The following is a 21,054-nucleotide window of genomic DNA, read 5'->3' on the forward strand; positions in this document are numbered from 1 at the left end:
AAGAGCACTTGGGCTTTACACCTGTTCTGAATTTGGCCTCCAGCTATTTATTCAATAATCAATTCTTATGTCCCTACGGTGGTCCTCTCCTTCATGGGGAATTTTTCCCCACATTGCCAACAACACAACTCTATCACATAAATCACACAGCAACCAAAAATAGCTCAAGGGGATGTGTACAGCCTCCTGGAGCTGTGTGAAGGGCTGGGAGGAGAAACAGTAGTTCTGTGCCTCATAGGAGAACAGAGCAGCACAAGTGCCTTCAAAACAGTCCTGCTAATGCCAGCTCTCTCATCAGCAGGAATATTGCTAAGCCTGAGAGAGGACTTCATTTCTTCTTAGTTCACTCTATCCTTACTTACAAGGTTTCATGAGAAAAACGGGGAGAAAAAGGAACAAGACTTAAAGTGACACTGAGCAGTGAGTGAGGCAGAAGAATTGACAACTTTATTCTCCCTTCCATCAACCATCCTCCAATTCTGGAGTGTTCATCCCTATCCCTGCCCCCACCCCAACCTGCTGCAGAATTAACACAGGAAGAATCTTCCCTTTAAAATAAAACTACTTCCCTAATCAGATGGGTTTTCTGAATCAAGAACTTCCTTTTTTCCCCTCTCTCCTCTGAGTATCTCAGACAAATGTCTCTCACTGCTCATTTTAGTCTCCTCAAACAGAGATTCCCAAAAAGCCGCTGGGATAGAAATGCGTTTGTGCACTTGCATTTCAGAAATAGCCACTGAGCCCCTGTTAGCTCATTGAGACATGCACACAGTTTCCTGCACTGCTGCAAGCTTGTGACATGTAATGGGGAGGAATGAGGAGGGGAAGGAGGAGCCACAGGGAAACCCGCCCTCCCCAATGCTGGCGCAGTCTTGGTCACTGGCTCCAAATTGTTTCAGTTCTGTGAAGCGTCTGAACGAGCCGAATACAAGGAGGAACACCACTTGTGTTGAAAATATATCGTGCTCTTCAGGATGGACCTTTGTCCTGCTGGTAAGCCTCAACCATTGGGTGCCTGTTTTGGGGTGAGGGCTGTGCGCTCTGTTGGATGGAGCAGATTGCACCCTGAAGTCCCAACAGCCAAGAGTGGATGCTGCAGCCGGTGGCTGGAGGAATGACATGCTGGAAGATCCCTGGTGGTACAATTAATTGTTTGCCAGTCTTCAGCATCAGGCATGCATTTCTTTTTACTTGCTCTCCTTTCCTATCGGGAGAACTCTCCCCACTGGTTTGAATGGGCTTTGTGCTGAGAGCATTACTGCTCTGATTCCTTGGGGCAGTGATGCTGGCCTGAGCTGGGGACTGACTCCTCAATGTCAATGGTCTATGTGACACCTGGGGTGAGCACTCCTAGGCTTTGGCTGCTCTTCAGGCAACTCTGGCAAGCTCCTCCCTGGTGTTTCCTTGCAGATCACAGGAGCTGGTTTGCCTTTGCAGAGCCTTCCATGCAGTGACACCCTTGCAAGGCTTTGGGTACTGGGGCCTTCCTTGCTTATGGCCACGTTAGAGGTGAACGACTTTATTAGGGTTCTAGAAGCTCCAAGTGATCTACAGGTGGGCCTGCCTAGTCCTCAGATAATCTCAGTGGGCAGGTGTGGGTGAGGGGAAATAAACCACATCTGAGGAACTGAGAGAGATATCTTAGGTTTTATTTCCTGCTTTGGCTGGTGGTGGATAAAGTGGTTGGGGTTTAGCAAGGAAAGGCACACCACTGGATGGGACATTTCCAGCTTCTGGCTGAGGAAGCTCTGAGTATGTGTCTGTGCAAAGCCAGCAAAGAGGGAGAGCTGAGTGGGCACAGGCTGAACAAAGGAAGTAAAAGGATCATCTTGCAATGTATTTTCTCATTCTGACTCTGTCCCTTCAGGCTTTTGTGTGTAGGATATGGAGCACAGAGTGAAAGCAAAAAGCAGTGCCCAGTTTCAACAACTCTTGTACATTTTTAAGCTCTGTGGTGTGTAGTCAAGGAAAGGGAATGCTCAAACCACCTACCAGCTTTGCTTGCCTGGGAAATTGGTGGTACCTGTAGGAGCTGAGCTCTTGCCAGCATCTGACTTGTATTGAATGTTGGTGAAAATGGGTTTCTTCTGATCACCCAGCCCTCACTACCTGAAAGCAGCTGTGGGTAAAGCTTCTCCAGTACAAACTGGGCAGGAGGAGGGATAACTCCTATTTTGCTATTTATTTTGGGATGTGCCTTTGACAGAAACTGGGGGTCTCCTAACTGAAGGTCTGACACAGTCGTTCAATCAAGTTATGTGTAACTGAGTTAATTATGTCTTGAAAGTTACACATTCAAGCAAGCATTCTTTCTAGAAAACTGTATACACTGCAATAGCACAATGAGATCTTATTCAGGCACCGTGGGGGTTTGCTCAGTTCTGGGTAGAGCAGAGCCTGGAGACAGGCAGTGCCTGGAAAGATGTGCTGGCTTTTACTGATGTTTTTGCTCAATCCCATCCTGTCATTCCACAGCTGGGTAAGAAAGTGGGTTTGTTTGATGCTGAACTCTCTTGGGAGCCAAGGCTGCCACCAGAAGAAGTTTCCCAGTGAGCTTTAGAGTACTGAATACATTTGGAATTCCTCAGTTGTGGCATGATTGTCCTGAAGGTCAGAGGGTGTGTACACCTTTCTCTGGGGCCACTCTTACCTGGAGATGTGATGGTCCTGTTAGGTACACATCTATTTGCAAGTAAGACTTGATGCCTGGGAGAGGCTGCTCTCCCTGCAGCGTGTGTCCTCTTTCAGCTTCCTTCAGAACCCTCTCAGGACTGTCTGAATGAGGCCACAGAGCTGGTGTGCCAAGCCCTTGAGCTGGATGTGTGAAACATGGGAGAGAAGACTGGCACTGTGGTATCCTGTGCTGGGATGCGTGGGATAAGAGCTGTAGTCAAAAGTCACAGGAAGCTATCCTGAGGGATGAATGTAAGTTGTTGTGTGAGATAAGAGAATCAGTACACAACATAAATAATTCTTCTTCCTAGCTCCACCCCCCCCCCCCCCCCAATAGCTGAAATGTGTGAATTAAACCCATTGGGATTTATGCTGAATTTCTTCTGACACAAGCTGGCAGAGAACTGTGGAGTGGCTGCAGGAGGCAGACACACATGGCTGGAGGGAACTGAGGACTGGAAGGCTTTCTGTCATCTCCCTGCTATTAAACTGGTACCTGGCTGTGGAGGTGGTGGTCTGTTCTGGAGATGACACAGCAGCCATATTAAAAAAGAAAAGGAATTTCAGGGGAAATTTTTCTACCAGTGAGCCCAGGCAGAAGCTGCCCATCAGGCTGCTCTGCTTTTGTGCAGCTGTGGGTGGAGGGGCCCAAACCCTTTAGCAGCACCATTCAAAGCCCTCCATTGCCTTGCAGATGGGCCTGATGAACCTTTGCTGTTGCACCGTGGGTGTGTAACACACGGGTCTGCAGCAGTGACACAGACACAGTCATTCTTCATAACCTTCCCTGCTGCTTCTGCAGTTCATCCTTTCAGCTCTCCTGGGTGGTCACTTCCCACTTACCTCTGTGCTTCAAAAGCCATCTCCCTATTCCTATAATTTTCCATGGGACTGAAAGCCTTAAACCTGGGTGGTTCAGCACAGCCCTTTGCAATGGGAAATGAAAACAGCAAATACAGAACTCTCTGCTGGCCACAGAAGTACCTGGATGTTTGGGTAACTCCAGCCTGCCCTCTGGATGGGGAGGCTGAAGACATAAGCCACCACAACTGGAATTGAAGTTTGTGTCCTGTTTTGAGTGACAGCACTGAAAATACAATCCTGGTCAGTTTGTGAAGAACTGGCAGGTCTTTCTGTCTGGGTCTGCTCTGAGAGTGGGGAAGCAACCTCAGGAGCAAGTAAAAGACCCATAAATGGGATGCTGATGCATTTTCATTTCAACATTTACTCTCTAAAAATGAATTCAAAACAACAACCTAATGTCCTCTCTGGAGAAGATACTAGCCATTTTTTGTGTGTCTGAACTGGAAAACTTCAGTGTTGGTTGGGCTGACAGCATCCTTCTGAAACCTGTGGGTGTTTTTGTGGCATGTTCTTCATCATGGTGAAATTTCCCCCTGTGCAAAGAACCCTGACCAGTGCTATGCTTCATCTGTGTGCTGACCTGGTCCTAGGGGGAAGTAGAACTGAGGTGGTACTGAGGACTTTGACAAGGCATGGATTACTTTCGAAAGCAATCAAGGACTGAAGCTGTATAGGAAACCTGACGAAACCCTCTCTGCAGCTCAGCCTAAATTGCCCTAAATGCTTGATCCATCCATTTTTTTCCTGAACTGTGTCACTCTTTCCTACTTTTTTGCCCCTTGATTCCTTCCCCTTCTCCATGACTCCTTTTTCTCCCCTGCCTTCCCCCCACACATACAGTCCTTCCCACACTCTTTTCATTCTGACAAACTGGGCAGGTGGGAGTCGGGATTTTCAGATGTTCAGGAGGAAGGGGGACTGTGTTATTTACAGCTTTGTTGGGGTTCGTGTGGGTGAGATGGTGTCCTCTGGGAGCCTCATGACTCTTTGAGATACTTTAGGCTGCTTCACTAGACACAGAACAACTGAAGTAAAGCAACCAGCCACAGAGTTTGCTGATGGGGCGGGGGAAGGCAAGATTCCTCAGGGTTGTCTTCCTACAGTGCTTTTGTGGAAAGAAATACAGGGCAAAAGGTCTTCATTGTAATTTGTCAAGGAATCACCCCAGTGATTCCACATTTACAAGCCTGACAGGGGGGAGAGAGAGAGAGATACAGCTGGAGAGACTGAGAGGCCAGCCTGGTCTCCTGCAGACACCAAAACTGCAGGATGCATACATTAAGCTGAAGGGCTTGGGCACTGCTCAGAGGCACAGAGCTGACATTCAAAGGAAAGTCAGCAACCCACCTACCAAGCACCAGAGCCACTGCATATCTTTGCTTGGTTTTCTTTGCGGTTTCTTTTAATATGCTTAGTCTTGGTTGTTGTCTTTTTGTTTTGGGTTGTTTTTTTGTTTTTTTTTCGGTTTTTTTTTTGCTAGCCTGCCTTCCTGCCTGCTTTGGTTTTCCCCTCACCTACAGATTTGGCTGTTGCAAGCTTGTGGATGCTTTTTTCTTTCCCTCTTGACTGGTTTCATCAGTCAAGCTTCTTGTTGCTCTTCACAAGGGCTGCTTGCAGGGCTGGGAGGGCACATGGGTCCTTCCCAGCCTGGCTTCATGCTGGCTCCTTGTCCAGAATTTAACTCCCACCGATTCAGCAGCCTCTTCCCAGGGAATGCAATGCTTGAAACCATCAGGAACAGTGGCAGGAGAGATGCTGCAGTCTGAGGAAAGTAACAGAACATACTTAGCACATGGAAACCCAACCAGCCAGGAGGATAGGGGAAAGATTAGGATTGGGGAAGGCAGGTTTTTCTGAACTGTTGTGGCCATGATAGGAAAGAAGCATACTGAGTGCACTTGTTGCTTTTCCTTCTGTCTGTCATGGCTGCTTCCTTCCCTTTTTTTCTTCCACTCATATTTATAGCAGTTGTTTTGCATGTGAGATCCACACTAAGAGAATTTCCAATGCAACTGGTGCTACTTCCCCTTTTTCTGGGAAGACAGGAGGCCCAGGGAGTTTTGTCTTATGGAACAGTGGAGCAGGGCATCCAGTGATTTGACCTGGCTTCCTGGGGAAGCTTTAGCTTGCAGTGTTTAGGTGCAGCAAGGACCCTGTCTGCACGTTCACCAGTGACTTCCAGTGCTCTTAGCCCTCTGCAAACTCTGCTTTTTCCCTGGGACCTCACCTTCTGCTTTGTTTCCTCTCTAGGGCTGCAGCCTTCTCATTCTTCTTGCTGAAGAGGCTATGCTGCACCTGGATTATATTTATCAGCAGCACTGTCACCCCAATTTTTTTTAGGTCTTTTATAATTCACATTGTGGTTTTCTTGGTTTCGCTGCTATTTAAGTTCCTGCATATTACAAGGAAGCCTACTCATATTTCTGCATTTTCTGCTGTTCACAGAACAACAGCTGCCTGAAGACATTCCTTCTTCAGCAAGGCGTTCATCCCCCAGATCCTGCCCTCCTACTTGAAAAACCTTGATTTTCTCTCTTAAGCCATTTCTGACTCTAGCTATGACAGATAACTCATGAAGCCTGTGGTTTTCTTGGGAGGTTTGGATGTAGATTTAGGTCACAGATTTTCGGTACTTAAAGATGACAGATGTAACAACCAGCAGAGAGCATTTAGTGAGACCTCTTCACCATGCTCAGGGTGAGCAGAATTGGCTGAATAGGCAGTGGGTGACTGCAGGGTCAGCTGGGAGGGCTGTGCAGAGCTTCTGGCTGCAAGGAGGGAGGATATGGTCTGTGCTGCACACTCTGGACTGAGAGCCATTTGCAAGGTATAGGTGAGGTGCAGTGGTTGCAACAGCAGGGAACACATATGCTGAAACACAGAAAGCTGTGGCATGACCCTAGGAGAAGGTAATCCTGAGAGGCTGGGGAAGATTTTTCCTTGATACGTTTGCCCCAGCAGAGTTTTCACAGGAATCTTTGTTCTTTCAGAATCAACTGGCTTGAGTGGGGCTGAAGAGGCTGAACTAGAGACAATCAGGAAGCACAAACAGGAGCTTTTGGATGACATTCAGGTAAGGACCATACTGACCCTTGTACCTGCCTAGCCTTCCCAAATCTGTCTTTGCCAAGGAACATCTTTGCATTACAGTCCAGACCATGCAGAAGTGCTCCTGCACAGGAGACCGGAGACATTTTCTCTGTCACCATCCAACTTCAGTTTTAAACTTCAGGCTGCCCTGGCCTGTTTGCCACCAGGGTACATCCAGCCTGTAGTACTCTCTGCTTCAGGAATCATCAGCTGCCCTAATGGGAAATTTGAAATAGGCTGGTCAGATTATGAGCACTGATGAGCTGGGATTGCATATATAGGATTAAAGAAATGTCTTCACTAAGTTGTACTGGCAGGCATCTGGCTCAACATTTATGATTCTTTTTAATTACTGATTACCTGCTAATGGCATATCAGTCCTACTTAACTGCACCATCCCCTGTGTTTATCAAACTTTTGTTTACTTTGGACTCTAACAAGTGCTTCATGAAGGATCTTGTCTCATCAAAGAGGTCTCATGGCAGGACCTTCCACCCAAGTTTCTGTGGCTGAACTTGCTTTTCTTCTTTCCTTTTAGCAGGCTCAACCATTTCTCCTGTGGGCCCTAAAATGTCTGAAAGTAGCAGATTCAAAATCAGTCACTAAGACTGCATCACACTCCTGCATGGTGCTGTGTCCTTTCTATTCTGCTCTGCCTCCACCATGAAATGTGGTTTCCCATTTGAGAGAGCTTATAGCACTGAATCACTGGACTTGGACTGTTTTGTCCAGATGCCTAGGGAATAGCTGCAATATTTCCTGGCACAGAGTGAAGGATTAAGCCAAACTACATATTACTTCTTAGGCTTCCAGACTTCCTCTCTCTGCTGGAAACCAGAATGGTCTCTTATCACCCCTGCAGAACAGATTATGAATGTATGTGCCTGGGATTTGCCTGTGTGTGGTTTGTCTCTCTTCGGTTTTCAGAGTGGGCAATGGGCACTGTAAGAGCAGGATACTTGAGCAGGAATACTACATGTTTTTGCCCACTATGGACAGAGAGAGGTTGCTAGACTGCACAAACCTATGCTTTAAAACCCAAATGTCCAGTGGAGCAGAGTGAGTTTATGTGAGAAGAGTGCCATAGAACAAGAGACATTTCCCCCAGAGGATTTTTTTTTGGAATGTATCCATCAGTACCCTTAATCACAAAGACTTGGGGATATGTCTGGGGAAAGGGGGAGGGAGGAGAAAAGAGGATCGGCTCTGGCTTGCCAGTAACACTGCCAAAAGACAGCAGTGAATAAAATAACAAAATTGGTTATCATTTGAAAGTCATGAGCTGAGATCATGGCTATGTTACATTTGTAAAACACCTAGAACTACATAAGGAACACTCACAACTCTGGGGACCAATGAAGCACAACAGAAGGTGGCCAGAGCAAAACTGAAACTTAGCAGCTCTTTTAAATACTGGATATTGCAGAAATTCCATTTCTCTGTTTGATTATGTGCTCCATCCACATCCTCATTCCTTGATGAGAAAGGATATGTCATAAAATAACCCTTCTTCCCCTGCCTGTTCTGGTTGGCATGAGGAAGAATTTGGGTGATTCCTGGAAGAGAGACGTGATGCACTTTGTCTTTGAGGTGGAACATAACTGCAGGATGGAAGCAAGGAGATATAGACCCCTTCATTTCCATGGTAACACAGAATATCCAGCCAAGGCAGCTGTGGTCTGTCATGGGCCTAAAAGAAAGTGAATTCCACAATTGATTTTTTAGAATCTGGCAGTAATTACTTTGCCTTCACTCCTCCTCTCTTTTTTCTCCACCTGAAGAGAGTTTTCTGCTCAATGGTATTTAAATGACAGGTACATTAAAAACTCTGTGTTTCACAATACAGCCACTTTGGGTTCATACTGATCTCACAGTTACCAGTTCCACTTCTCATTTCCTGGGTGTATAGCAGGGCTATGCAAAATAAAAGCTCAAAGGGAATGGGCACAATGGAAGGATTCTTGCATCTGACATTGTTTGAGGAACTGAAATCAATAGTGGGGTGAGTTCTCTGGTGCTTGCCACACTGATTAAGCTCGATTTTTCCAGTCTTGACTGACAGCAGGCCTGAGAACATCCCTCTGTCTCTCTTTCCAGTTGGTTTCATCTGGAATCCAGCAGGGTTGTTCCAGAGCAGTGCCCAATTCATAGGCGTTCTTGGCTGGTCATGACCACCTTACCTGTCCTTTTCCTATGAATGAGGGAAGGAGTAAGACATGCTCTTACTCTTCCTTACAGTGCATCTGCTGTTTTTCCCTCCATTCCCTTCATCTCCCTGACATTTCTTTGGCAGAAGCTGAAGGAGGAGATTGCTGAGGTGGTTGCAGAGATTGAGCGGTTCCAAGAGGAGAAGCAAGAGGCAGACAGTAATCCTGGAGAGCAGACCAGGCAAGTGGAATGAGTATTCCTTTGTTTACATACAGTCTCTCTTCTAAGTTGAGAAGACAAAAACCCTGATGGGATTTGGTTCACCACATGGACAGGGAAATGAGGCCCTTCTGTCCTTTCAGATTTCTCATTATTCCTGGATAGTCAGACACCTGTCCTTGACAGATCTCACCTTGTGAGTGAAATGACATGGTCCTTTATTCCAAGTTTGACTTTTTCTTCTTTTTTTGTGTTTTCAGCAAGCTGTCACAGAGGGATAAAATTCTGTCCAAGGGTCGGAAGAAATTCAACATGGACCCTGAAAAGGTAGGATTTATTCATTTCACCTATGAGGATAAAGCTGGGAGGAAGAGCCTCTGCTGGCTGCTGTTCCAGTTGCAGCCACTGATGTCAAAGGAATATGGCAGGGGACTGTGGGGATGGGTTCCTACCTCACTAAGGCCCCTGTTGGGAGCAGCCTCCACCCTGCCCCTGACTGAGCTCTTCTGATGTGATCAAGCTGTGTTACCTCCCCCCACCATCATGGGCTTAGAGGCCACGCCACACAGTTCAACCCAAACCTAAGAGAAGTAAAGGGAGGATGGTTTAACACTGTCAGCATGCCACGAGAGCCAAATTTCCTTCAGCACAGCCCTTCTTGACTGTGAGAGGCTAGGAGCTTACTATAATGGGATAGAGGAGGATGAACTAAGAAGGTGAGAGGTTTTGAGAATGTGTCAGGTTCCTCGGCTCATTAAGAATAGAAGAGGACAGAATGCCTCTGTCCTTTTGGAAAGAGTTTTGGTTGAATTGTGGAGTAAATGTAGATTTTCCACTTCCTGGGGCTCTGACCAGCGGTGTCAAGACTCCATAGCCTTCAGCCCTCTGCAGAAAGCTCTAAAACCATCATGATTAAGCAGACAAGATGTGAGAAAGACAGTTCCCTCTTCCTTCCTCCTCATTGGTGGAGCTCTTCAAGGAAAACCACAAGATGTGATCAAACAATGTCTAATCATCAGGTCACCACCACAGCCAGCATCCAGGGTGGCTGCTGCTCTCTGCATGACAGCTTTTCATGCCTCCTCTGTGCCCTGCTGAGAGTGACAAGATGCCTTCCCCAGTGTCCACACTCCAGTCCCCTGGACATCCCTGTGGCAGTGGGAGCTGCCTCAGAGCAGCGATATCAGTACTTACAGCCTGTGTGAGACTTGGTTTTATTTTGCCTTTCTGTCTGACCTTGGTTTGAAGCCCCTGAGGCATTTCTCTCTGCTGTGCTGTGCAGGAATACCCAAACTAATTCTAACCCCAAACCAGTTTAGTTTTATGAGTTCAGTGCCAATCAGACTGGTCAAAATGTTATATACCATGTACCTGTATAATGCAGATCTCTGATTATTGCCTCCTTCCTGCTACATGCCATAGAGTGGGAGGTGCTGCAATGCAAGGAAATTTCTTTGCCCCTCCTTTCTAAGGTTATACTCCATCCATGCAATGCTGATACTTATAAATGAGTTCCTATCTCCAAGATCCCATGGGAAGTTCCTGGGGCTAGAGAAGGTAAGCATTAGGAATGTGGCTGATAAAAACCTTTGGGGAGAAACATTTTCTTGTGGAAAATGGGCCCCATCATCACTGCAATGATTTTCAAAATTAAATTGATATTACTGAAAATCCAACTGGGGAAAAAGAAAAAAATAGAGGGGAAAAAATCTCACAAAAATTTTGATTTCTTCTTTTAAAACTGCTTTTTCTGTGGGGCATTTAAAAATAGTTTCATATATATTGCAAGAGAAAGTGAAATGATTCTATTGAAGCAGAACACTTTGATGGATCTAAAACAATTTTCATTCCTTTATTGTATATTGCAAGGAGAATTGCAATGTGGTCTGGAGAACTGCAGCATTGTTAGATATTGTCAAGAATCTTTTGAAAAAAGCCTCAGCTTTTACTCTGGCTTTAAAAATCGTGAAATTCTCTATAAAATAGGATGTTGACTCTTTGCACAACCCAACTCAACTTCTATATTCCTTAAAAAGCATATTCCATCCTTAATGTCTAGGAGGGATGGAACTGAAAAGATTGCAGACTTCTCCATTCTGTGGCAAAGAAGAAAAATCTAGGAAAAAAAATGTTTCAAGTTGTGTCAAGCCCATATTTTTGTCTGAATATGTTTTTTTATTATGCCTTCTTTTAAACAAACAATTTTTTGTAAGTTAAGTTAATTTAGGAAAAAATAAGACATTTAGGAGCAGAACACTAAGACATTTTGGTTGAAAATATTAAAATTTATTATTTTGACTTTTCGTTTTTTTTACTTTAAATATACTTTCCCCTATTTTGTTTGCTTGAATTTTCATGCCAGTGAAATATTTAGCCAGATCTAGGGATGAAATGAAAGTGGAACTGACAACTCATAGTAGATGAAGAGGGATTGAATAAAGATGAGAACATGGCTGTGGTCTCCCATGAAGGGACTGGGGAGTAACAGAGGAGCAAGTCCATCAGAGCTAAGGAAGGCTGATATCAGAGTGTTGGGATCCTACTTTCTCATTAGACCACGGTGCTGTTTTACTTCCCTGTCTTGCTTCTCCTCCCCAGGGGATCCAGTACCTGATCGAGCACCAGGTATTGTCCTCAGACCTGCAGGAGATCGCCAGGTTCCTCCACAAGGGTGAAGGCCTGAACAAGACAGCCATTGGGGACTACCTGGGTGGGAGGTGAGCAACCCAGGATGACGAGACTCCTTGGAGCCTTGTCCTGCCCGGCCCCTCTGCAATACCATTTTGGATGACTTGTGGCAGACCTCATCCAGGTGCCAAGACTGAACATATCTCGGACCACAGTGGGCTGGGTGGGCAGGACACCCCTGGGAGGATCTTTGGAGTGTGACTAAGGCTGGTTGTGTATGGGCTACCTTTTCTCCTGCCTGTAGTGGCATCAGTCATCCCAGGCTGGAGTGTGCACCTCGGCTTCTTCTTGGCCAGAGGGGGAAGTGAGACTGGGATGGAGCCAGGTGCTGTTACATGAAGGGACATCCAGACTGAGCAGGCTCAAAGCTCTCCTGACCTTTTCCCTCGCAGGGACCCCACAAACATTCAGATCCTCCAGGCCTTTGTGGCATGTCACCAGTTTGCCAACCTCAACCTGGTGCAGGCGCTGAGGTGAGTGAATGTGCTGGGTGGGGGGGACAATGCTGCAACCTGCTCAGCCACTGGGTCTTACAACCCAGGAAGGTCAGGAAGCCCTCTTGGGCTGAAATGGGAGCTTCCCAAGGCCCTGCTGCTGTGTAGCTGTTACTCTATGAGGTGTCAACAATTTCTCAGGGGGATGGGAAACACTTTTACGGCCCCTTGATTGGATTGCCCACGTGCAGAAAAGTGGGTCGCTGTGGTTTCAGTGTCTGGGGAAATGGAAAAAGTTATTTTTGGCAGCAGGAAACGTCTGTCCTCAGTGCCCATTACGTCAATAACTGACTCTGTCTTAGGGCACCTTGTTTTATTACAGTCTGACTCCTGGCAGGACTCTTTTCTCCTGAGGTCCCTGCTGCCTTGCAGGGCTCTCACTAGGGAAGCAGAGCCATGATTTCTGGGAGGCTTAGTTCTAATTCCTGCATTTAGGGTGTTTGAGGCTGATGTACCCAGGCAATTTCTAGAGAGGAGCAGAGCTCCTCCTCCACGCCTTGTGTTGTCTCCCCAGTGTGATGGGATGCCTTCTCTTATCTTCATGGTGTTGCTTGGGTTGAAGGGAAGCATCCATGTCCCTTGGACCCAATCTGATGCTGTGTCACTCTGCTCCTGACAGACAGTTCCTCTGGAGCTTCCGGCTGCCTGGGGAGGCGCAAAAGATTGACCGGATGATGGAGGCTTTTGCCAACTGGTACTGCAAGTGTAACCCAGGAGTGTTCCAGTCCACAGGTACTTATGGGGAGAAGCTGTAAAGCTGAGCTGAGCTGTGTGCTAGGGAGAGGAGCCTTCCTTTTCCGCTCACAAAAAACAGGCAGCATCACTTGGAAGTGTGTTTCCCCTTAAGCTAAAGGAGGCAGCCCAGTTCCTCGAGCTTTTCAATAGACTGAGCATCTTCAGTTCCTTTTGCTGCTGTGCTCGAGGCCCTCCTGATGGGCAGCAGAAGGGCTCCCAGCCTCACAGGAGGTAGTACCTCATCACAGCAGGGATAGATAGCACTGACAGATGCAGGTCTGCAGGAACTTTCCTGCTGGCAGAGCCATTATTAGACTGCATCTGCCCAACTTGCCCCATTATTCTGAGGGCATGGAATCACCTCTGTCATGGGAAATCAACTGCATCCCTCTTTCTCCTAGCAGAGGGAACATTTCTCTTCTTCTCCTACAAATGAGAGGATGACTGTCTTCTTCAGTGACTAGAAACCAAGCCACCTGTGGTGTGGATTGTTCTGCCCTCTTAAGACAAGTGCCACCCATCCTGATTTTCTTTCTCATTGTTAGATACCTGTTATGTACTCTCCTTCTCAATCATCATGCTTAACACCAGCCTGCACAACCCCAATGTGAAAGACAAACCCCACTTTGAAAGGTTTGTATCCATCAACAGAGGCATCGACAATGGAGGGGACCTGCCAGAAGAGCTTTTAAAGGTAAGAAGAATTCCCATTTTCTCATTCCCTTGGGTCCACTGAGAAGCAAGGGTGCAGAGAGAGGGGATGCATGCATTAGCAAAGCTGCCGCTGGCATTTTTTCAAAGGCTCAGCAGGCATGGGACCTGCCCTGTGAGGTAAGGTGAAGGTGGGCAGCCTGTCTGTATGTGTCTGCCTTCACCCAAGCAGCCTGGGCAGAATAACTTCTGTCTCATGTCAAAGGGACTGCCTGCATCCCACACCTGGGGTTTGCTGAGCAGCATCCCCTCAGGGTAGAGGTTTTAGATCTTTCTCCAGAGTGTCATTTCTTTCAGGCAATTTGAGGAAAGCTGCGGGAACCTGTAGTCTCTTTTTTTCCCCTCCCTTGGCTTGGGATTTGTGTAATAAATGATGGAAAATACAATGATGCGAACAACATTTCGGTATCCTTTGAAAGCCAGTAACCTGCCTTTCTGTCACTGCTGTTACGAATGTCACTCTTTGTGCCTCTCAGTGCCAAAGCTTTGGCTCTGCAACATGTGCCTCCTTGTGGCCGTGTAGCTCTGTGTGCTGGACTCCACATTCCACTTCCCGGCAGCGTTTGGCACCACCAACCCAGCTTCTAAATGGGGCTGCATTTCTGCAGGGCTGGGTCCCATGCCAGTGCCTTAATATTACCCAGAGCAGCACTTGTGACATGCTGGGTTTGGTCAGCGCAGCCTGTCTTGCTGTGGGAGCACCATTTTATGGCTGTAATTTTCCATACTGAGAGTCTTTTTATGACACAAGATTCAGAAAAGAGCTGGTGACCCCCCAGGAGACCCTGTGAGGAGCAGACTGTTTTACCCCCAGGGCTCATTGTGTGCTCTCCTGCCCTTCACCCAGCTTCCCTTGTTAAAGCAGAGCGATGGACCAGACGGACCTGGGATAGCTGTGTACAAGCTTTGTCAGAAATCATTCTTTCCCTCTGTCTCTCTCTCCTTCCCCACCAATGCTCTGGGGCAGAATCTGTTTGAGAGCATAAAGAACGAGCCGTTCTCCATACCGGAGGATGATGGCAATGACCTCACCCACACTTTCTTCAACCCTAACCGTGAAGGCTGGCTGCTGAAACTAGGTAAGGGGGAGGATTCCCCTAGCTCCTCTGACCTCCTCGTTCGTGTGCCCCCCACCACAAATCTCCCCCGGGAACCTACCATCATCTCTGTTGTCCTTTCCTCCTGTCTGCTGCGGTGGGCTGAGGCTGACACCTGCTGTTGAAACCAGCTGCCTGCTCCCTTATCCCGGCTTCTGCAGGCTCTGTCTGCTCAAAAAGGGGCTCAAAAAAATCCCTCCCCATTCCCAGACCCATCGGAGCAAAACTGGCTCAGTGTGTGAGTGTCTATCACACGGCATCGTGTCAGTGTGATACCGTGGTGTCTCCTTGGGGCTCACCTACACAGAGAGCTGGGAGGGTGTGACTGGGTGTGCATGTCTGGGGGAAGGACAGAAAAATGTATGACTAATGGCTTCTGAACCTCACTGCCTTTAGGAGGACGTGTGAAAACCTGGAAACGCCGTTGGTTCATTCTGACTGATAACTGCCTGTATTACTTTGAATATACCACGGTAAAGGCTTAACACTTGGTTGGGAAACTGTCCTGGGTGGTCGTGAGCCTCTGAGGGGCCAGGGAGGAGCAGAGGGTAGGGGGCAAGTGTCCCCCTTTTAGCCTGTGCTCCCAGACTGATCTCAAACCTCCCCTCCTGTGTTGTTTCAGGAGGATAGAGACTGCACGCTGCAGCTGTGGTCTCCTCTTGACTAAATCTCCCCATCGTGTCAATGGAAGGGGTCTCCCGAGGCATTACTCTGCCCTTGTTACCTCCACAAAGGCCCAGACAGGGGAAATCAGAGAGGCTCTAAACAGTGGCATAGATTTGGGGAGCGCTTTGGGTGTTAATTTATGTTTCCTTGACTCCAGGACAAAGAGCCTCTGGGCATCATCCCCTTGGAGAATCTATCAGTCCGGAAGGTGGATGATCCCAAAAAGCCAGTAAGTGTCCCCTGGTTGGCACTCTGCCAACACAGGCTTTCAGATGGCTGGAGGGAAGAGAAGATACACACAAATTACTCCTATTCTGCACAAATTGCTCCTACTGTACTTGCTTCTCAAAGGGAAGGTGCCATTGCAAGCTGCCTTGTGCCCCCATCTAAACACAGCTGTGTTTTTAGTTTATGTTTTTGGTGTGAGTAGAGATCTGTCCTTTGGCTGACTCTATTGTATGTTTTCACATGTGTATGTGTGTGTAGGGGGCAGAGATGAATGCACACAGCTGACTTCCTACTTATTTTGCAGCAGGAGATGTGAGTTTAGTTTCTCTCCATAATGAGTTACAGCACATGTAGAGCAAACAGAACTGTTGGTGCTAGGGAACTTGCCCAGGAAGTGACAAATTTCTTCTGTGTGTCTTTTCTGCATACCCACTCTTCGATGTGTCATGGCTTCAGGAGAAGTGCCTTCTATCTGTGTGATGGCAGGCAGAAAAAAGGATGTTGCATCTTCTTAAAAGGGGGAGGGATTTTCATGAGTGAAGCGGAATGACAGATCCTAGAAGCTGTGTTTTGAAAAATATTGCTGCTCCATCTCTCTATAAAGCCTGTTGTAGTGTCCAGGCCTTCACAGGAGGGGTGTATTTACCTAAGAAGGAAGGTCATCTAACTCACAGGAAAATTTTGGGGTGGGGAAATATAGGGTCTGTTGCATTTCACAGGTTCATCCCTGTTGGAAGATCTCTGAGCCTGTCACTCGTCCTCCCTGTCTTATCCTACTGCTCCATTTTGTTTCCTTTCTGACAGAACTGCTTTGAACTCTTCAATCCCAACTGCAAAGGGCAGAAGATCAAAGCCTGTAAAACAGATGGGGATGGGAAGGTGGTGGAAGGCAAGCATCAGTCCTACAAGATCTCAGCAGCCACTCCAGCAGAGCGTGATGAGTGGATTGAGGCAATACGGTGAGGAGAATTTGGGGATCGAGTTTCCTTTTTTTCAGCCCCAAATGGTCACAAAGTTTATTTGGATGTCTTTTATCAGACCTTGAAGAGGGGGCGGGGGTGGAAAGAAATGTTTGCAGTCTAACAACTATGCTACCCCTTTTCTTCAAAGAGTTACAAGGTCCCTTCTGGAGAACCTTCAGCCACAGCTAAATCCTCTGCTGTGAGTCTGCAGATCTCCAGTCCGACAGTTTGATAAGTGGTGTCCCTGTGCAAGTTCAGTCAGGTTGTCTGTGCTGCTCTCCATTATTAAATCTCTCACTTTTACTCCCATTTCCTCTAATTTCCAGGACCAGCATCACACAGGATCCTTTCTATGATCTGGTCTCTGCCCGTAAGAAAAAGATTGCCAGCAAAAACTGAACCATGACCTGGTCACCGGCATCAGAAGGGTGTAGGTTATTGAACAGCTTCCCTTGCACACTGGGCTCTTCCAGTGAAGAAATTTGGGAGCTTTGGTTCCCTCTGCCTCCCACTTGGCAGGCAGATGACTGACAGGACAGCTTTCCCTCTTTGCTTCTTCCCCTTCCAAACCGAAGGCAGAAGCGCAGGGTGCAATCCACTGAGGGCTGCTGAGAGCAGTCCTCAGTTGGGGTTGCTGTGGCAACCCCAAACTGTGAGCACGGGGTTGCCCATGTCTGAACATAAAGGCTCAATAGCAGCTGGCCTTTGGGTTCTCCCATGCAGCCCTAGACATGTGGGACAGGATCTGAGAGGAGACAGGAGTCTCTGCACAGTGTGTCCAGCCTTCCTGTTGTCACACCAGGCCAGGGTATTTTACTGGGAGGGACCATGTAGATTCTCTTGGAGCAGCTGAGCAAGGTCCAGTCACCTGCAGAGCAGAAAGGCCCCAGTGGTTTCTCTTCCATGAACAGATGCGTAGTGGTTGTGGGGTGTAGGCCACCAATACTGAGAAACTCACTGTGAAACCAGAGGTCAAGGTAAGATAAGAAGCCCTCAGTTCAGAAGAAATTCCTCTCTCACCCTTCCTAAAGCCTGTAGTGAAGGCTCTGATCCTGGCAACTCCCTGCTCTGTAACCGAGTCATAATTCTAAAAAGTTAAAGATATTGGATCCCTATTCAGCATAAAGGCTAACCGAGCATAGCGATGCTGTGGGACCAGGAAAGCAGCTCTGGGTGTTTTGTCTCTCTTTTTTGAGACTCATGGACCACCACAGATTTCCTTATGGAAGAAACCCAAACACTAGCTCTGCTTCTGGCTGATGGCTTCCGAACAAAATTTGGTACCTTGAGTAGCTCAGAAGCCTGGGTTTTGTTTCTGAAAGCTTTGCAGTCAGATGGCATGAAAAAATGGAGGTACATACATATCCCCACCAGCATACACAAACACAGAAGCATTCATTCCCACCTTCATACAATGGTGTCATCTATAGTCTGGGGGTTTTTGTCTCTTGTGTAAAGAGAGAAATAAAAGGGTTAAAATAAGCCCAAAACTCATGGTAATGTGATCATGTTCTTGATAAAGTCAGAGGATGTGAGATAAGAGTATCATGTTCCTGTGCCCAGCAGAGCAGCCTGAGCACTGCTGCAGTCTCTTGGCCTTTTCCTTCCTGCAGAGGGCTGTATCTACCAGGCAATCTGCAGCAAGGCCAGCACAGCCCAGTTATTCATTCCAGCTCTTTTTGCCCAAGCCACAGGAATGTTGAATTAATTTCAAGAGGCAGGGAGCATATCTCAGAGTTGAAGCACGCGCTCACCCTGGAGAAGGAACGTGAAGGTTTTCTTCTGCTCATGCCTGCAAATGTCTCCCGCGCTGCATCTCTTTTTTACTGACGTGATATAGAGTGAGTTTGCTGCCCAGTGCTCTGGAGCACACATGCTTGCACACACACATTCACTCCTGCTTTGGCTTCAGTTCAGAGAGGCAGGCTCATGTCCAGAGGTGGAAGGGAAGTCTGAATAGGGCCCCTTATCTTGGCAACATCTCTCATCTATGAAAGGGAAATACAAATGTGCATTTAGTTGGTGAGAGATGTCTGTTCTAGTGCTTCTCAGGCTTATACTCTGTGTGACAGAAGCCATCAAAATACAATCTGGAGTCTATTCCACTCATAATCTGGTGTTGGGTGAGGGAATCCAGGTTAAGCCCTCCCTACAGTTTACCTGGATCATTCCTATGACAGCAGGGTCTATCCAAGTTCTTCCCCATTCCTCCTCATCCCCAACCCTTCTAATTCTCTTCAGGCTGCATATGTTCTTTCTCTTCCTTTCTTCCCCTAGATACCCACACACTGCAGAGAAAAATTACTCCCAGCAGGGACAGGATGGGAAGTACAACTTGAGAGCGGCAAAACAATGCACAGAGACAGGCAATTGTGTAACTTCCATCCATCAAACTAACCACAAGAGTCAGGAAGGGTAGAACCATGTTTCATCTCTGCTAGGAACTGAGGCAGGGAGGCAGACAGTAAATTTGAGTTTCCATTGCCTTTCTTTGGTTCTAGCAGAGAAAATGTACTTTTAAACTCCTTGCTATGTGATGCCCCAGTGTCCTCAGTGCCATGAGCACAGTGGTACGTGGTGTTACCCACCCTCAATGCAACACGTGCACTTTCTGAGTGGTGTCCTGACCTCGTGCCTGCTGAGTACCTGTGTGTTTGGTATTGGGCTGGGTGTCTCAGGACAGGTCTCTAAAACTGACCACCCACTCACGTCTGCGTGCTTTGACAGACTCTCTTGGAGCTCTTAGAAATTCATGAGAGGAACCTCTTGTGCAACTCGAATGGCATCATCAGGGAACGTGTTACTGACCAACATCACACATTCTCTGTGCTGAGGGCAGCTGCAGCAGCTCACACTCACGCAGGTACAGACACGCAGACACACAGACACACACACACAGCCCCTCAGGTGCTCAATCTGGCAGATTGCTATCTGGATGGTAGAGGTATTTCTCTTTCTCATAGGCACCATGTGTGGCTCACATGGACATACATGCAGAAGCCTGACACTTATTCCCTGCCTGCCTCAGGATTCCTGCACACACCCAGCCATTCTTTTTCATAATAAATGTCCATCTATTTTCATAAAAGGGCTGGGAGGAGAATACTGCACATGTGTGGAATAGACCACGTTGCTGCATCCTGCCTCCTCTCCTCTCCTTTTCCTTCTATCCCCTGTTTATCAGCACCTTTTTGGAAGGCAAATACATCTTAAAAAAGGCATTCTGGAAATTGTTTGCATTGACAGAGATGGAGCAGCTGTGAGGAGAGCCAGCAGCCTCATGCACTGCAGCTTAGGTAGAGAAAATCTCTGTGAGGTGGAGGGGTAGGACAGCGTACAAATGGAGGCACACTGGACTGAATTACAAATTGAGAGCGATCAAAGGACATCAGCTGAACCTGTCCTTTGCCAGGGGCTGAATGCTCTTGGTGATGGGGCCTCAGGAGCAAATGCAGGCAAGACTCTGCTTCCAAGTTGTCCAGGATGGTGTTCAGTGGCAAGGTGAGAGCACCCATTAGACACACTATTCCTGTCAGGCCTAAAACTGCTCAGCTGTGTGTCACACAGCCTTCAGCACAACAAGGAAAATCAAAGAGCTGTTTTGTGTCAGCTAAACTGAGTTATATTACCAGGACTGCCAGCCTTTTAACTCCCTCTATGTGAACATTTGTACCTCACCCCTCCACAGCAGTGCAGGGATTGACACCAAGAGGGGACAACAGTTTCATCAGTTTGTACCATTTTCCCTCTGAGATCAGCCATTTGTATGGAAGGAAGGACAGCCCCACTGTATTAGAGTTGCTTGGAATGGTGCAGTCAGATTTGTGAGCCCAACAGGAGCAGTTCCTCCTGTCTCCCACCACTTATGTTTGGTGTTTGGAAAGAAACTCCATACCTGAGGACGGGGAACCCACTGAAGTACTTCTTCCAATTTAAAATTTTTTCTTGAGTATTCATCTCACACAGAAAGACCAGAGCACAAAGGTAGAGAGCAGGATGGCTCTCAAAGGCACCATGGCCTCTCTGCTGCACCTTGCTCTGGATCAGTTCTGCCTCCAGCCTAGCAGAGGGCCCAGCTGGGGGGCTGGAGGAAGCCCAGGCAGACAGGGGTTGATACCTGACCAGGATTTCTAGGAGTGTCACTTCTGTCGCATCTGCAGCATCTCTGCTCTAAGTGCCTGCGACAGGGGCATGCAGCACTCTCATCTTGCCATGCCATTTCCAATCCTGGTGCCTCTCTGCAATGAAGATGAATGCTGCCTGTCCCAGGTTATCACATTCCCATGTGTGTGAGCCTCACTACAGACAGCAGTTGGCTGCTGGAGGCTGGTGCTAGCGAGCCAAGTTCAAGGGGATCATGTATGGTGGGGCACAGGGATGCGAGGAATGAGTCAGGGAGGGTGGAGGAGTCTGGATCCCTCTGGGTCATCAGTGAGGAAGGGCTGGCACTGACAAGAACAGAGCTTCCACCTCAGCTCC

At 47.5% G+C, this 21,054-nt stretch overlaps 1 protein-coding gene across 2 annotated transcripts; it reads left to right on the forward strand.

The window, feature by feature from the left end:
- Positions 1-974: 974 nt before the first annotated feature.
- On the forward strand, positions 975-17,936 carry CYTH4 (cytohesin 4). 2 transcript variants are annotated; one of them, XM_062491312.1, is made up of 13 exons: positions 975-993; positions 6,528-6,610; positions 8,921-9,015; positions 9,255-9,321; positions 11,593-11,711; positions 12,075-12,155; positions 12,796-12,908; positions 13,457-13,605; positions 14,590-14,701; positions 15,116-15,192; positions 15,543-15,614; positions 16,418-16,572; positions 16,902-17,936. In XM_062491312.1, the coding sequence occupies exons 1-13, from the start codon at positions 975-977 to the stop codon at positions 16,972-16,974; spliced, it is 1,215 nt and encodes a 404-aa protein (XP_062347296.1). In that variant the 3' UTR covers positions 16,975-17,936. The 2 variants fall into 2 exon arrangements, with proteins under 2 accessions (XP_062347296.1, XP_062347297.1); XM_062491313.1 differs by lacking the exons at positions 975-993; positions 6,528-6,610; positions 8,921-9,015; positions 9,255-9,321 and adding an exon at positions 10,512-10,551.
- The last annotated feature ends 3,118 nt before the right edge of the window (positions 17,937-21,054 follow it).

Source organism: Cinclus cinclus, chromosome 4 (assembly GCF_963662255.1).
Source record: "Cinclus cinclus chromosome 4, bCinCin1.1, whole genome shotgun sequence".
Lineage (NCBI taxonomy): Eukaryota > Metazoa > Chordata > Aves > Passeriformes > Cinclidae > Cinclus > Cinclus cinclus.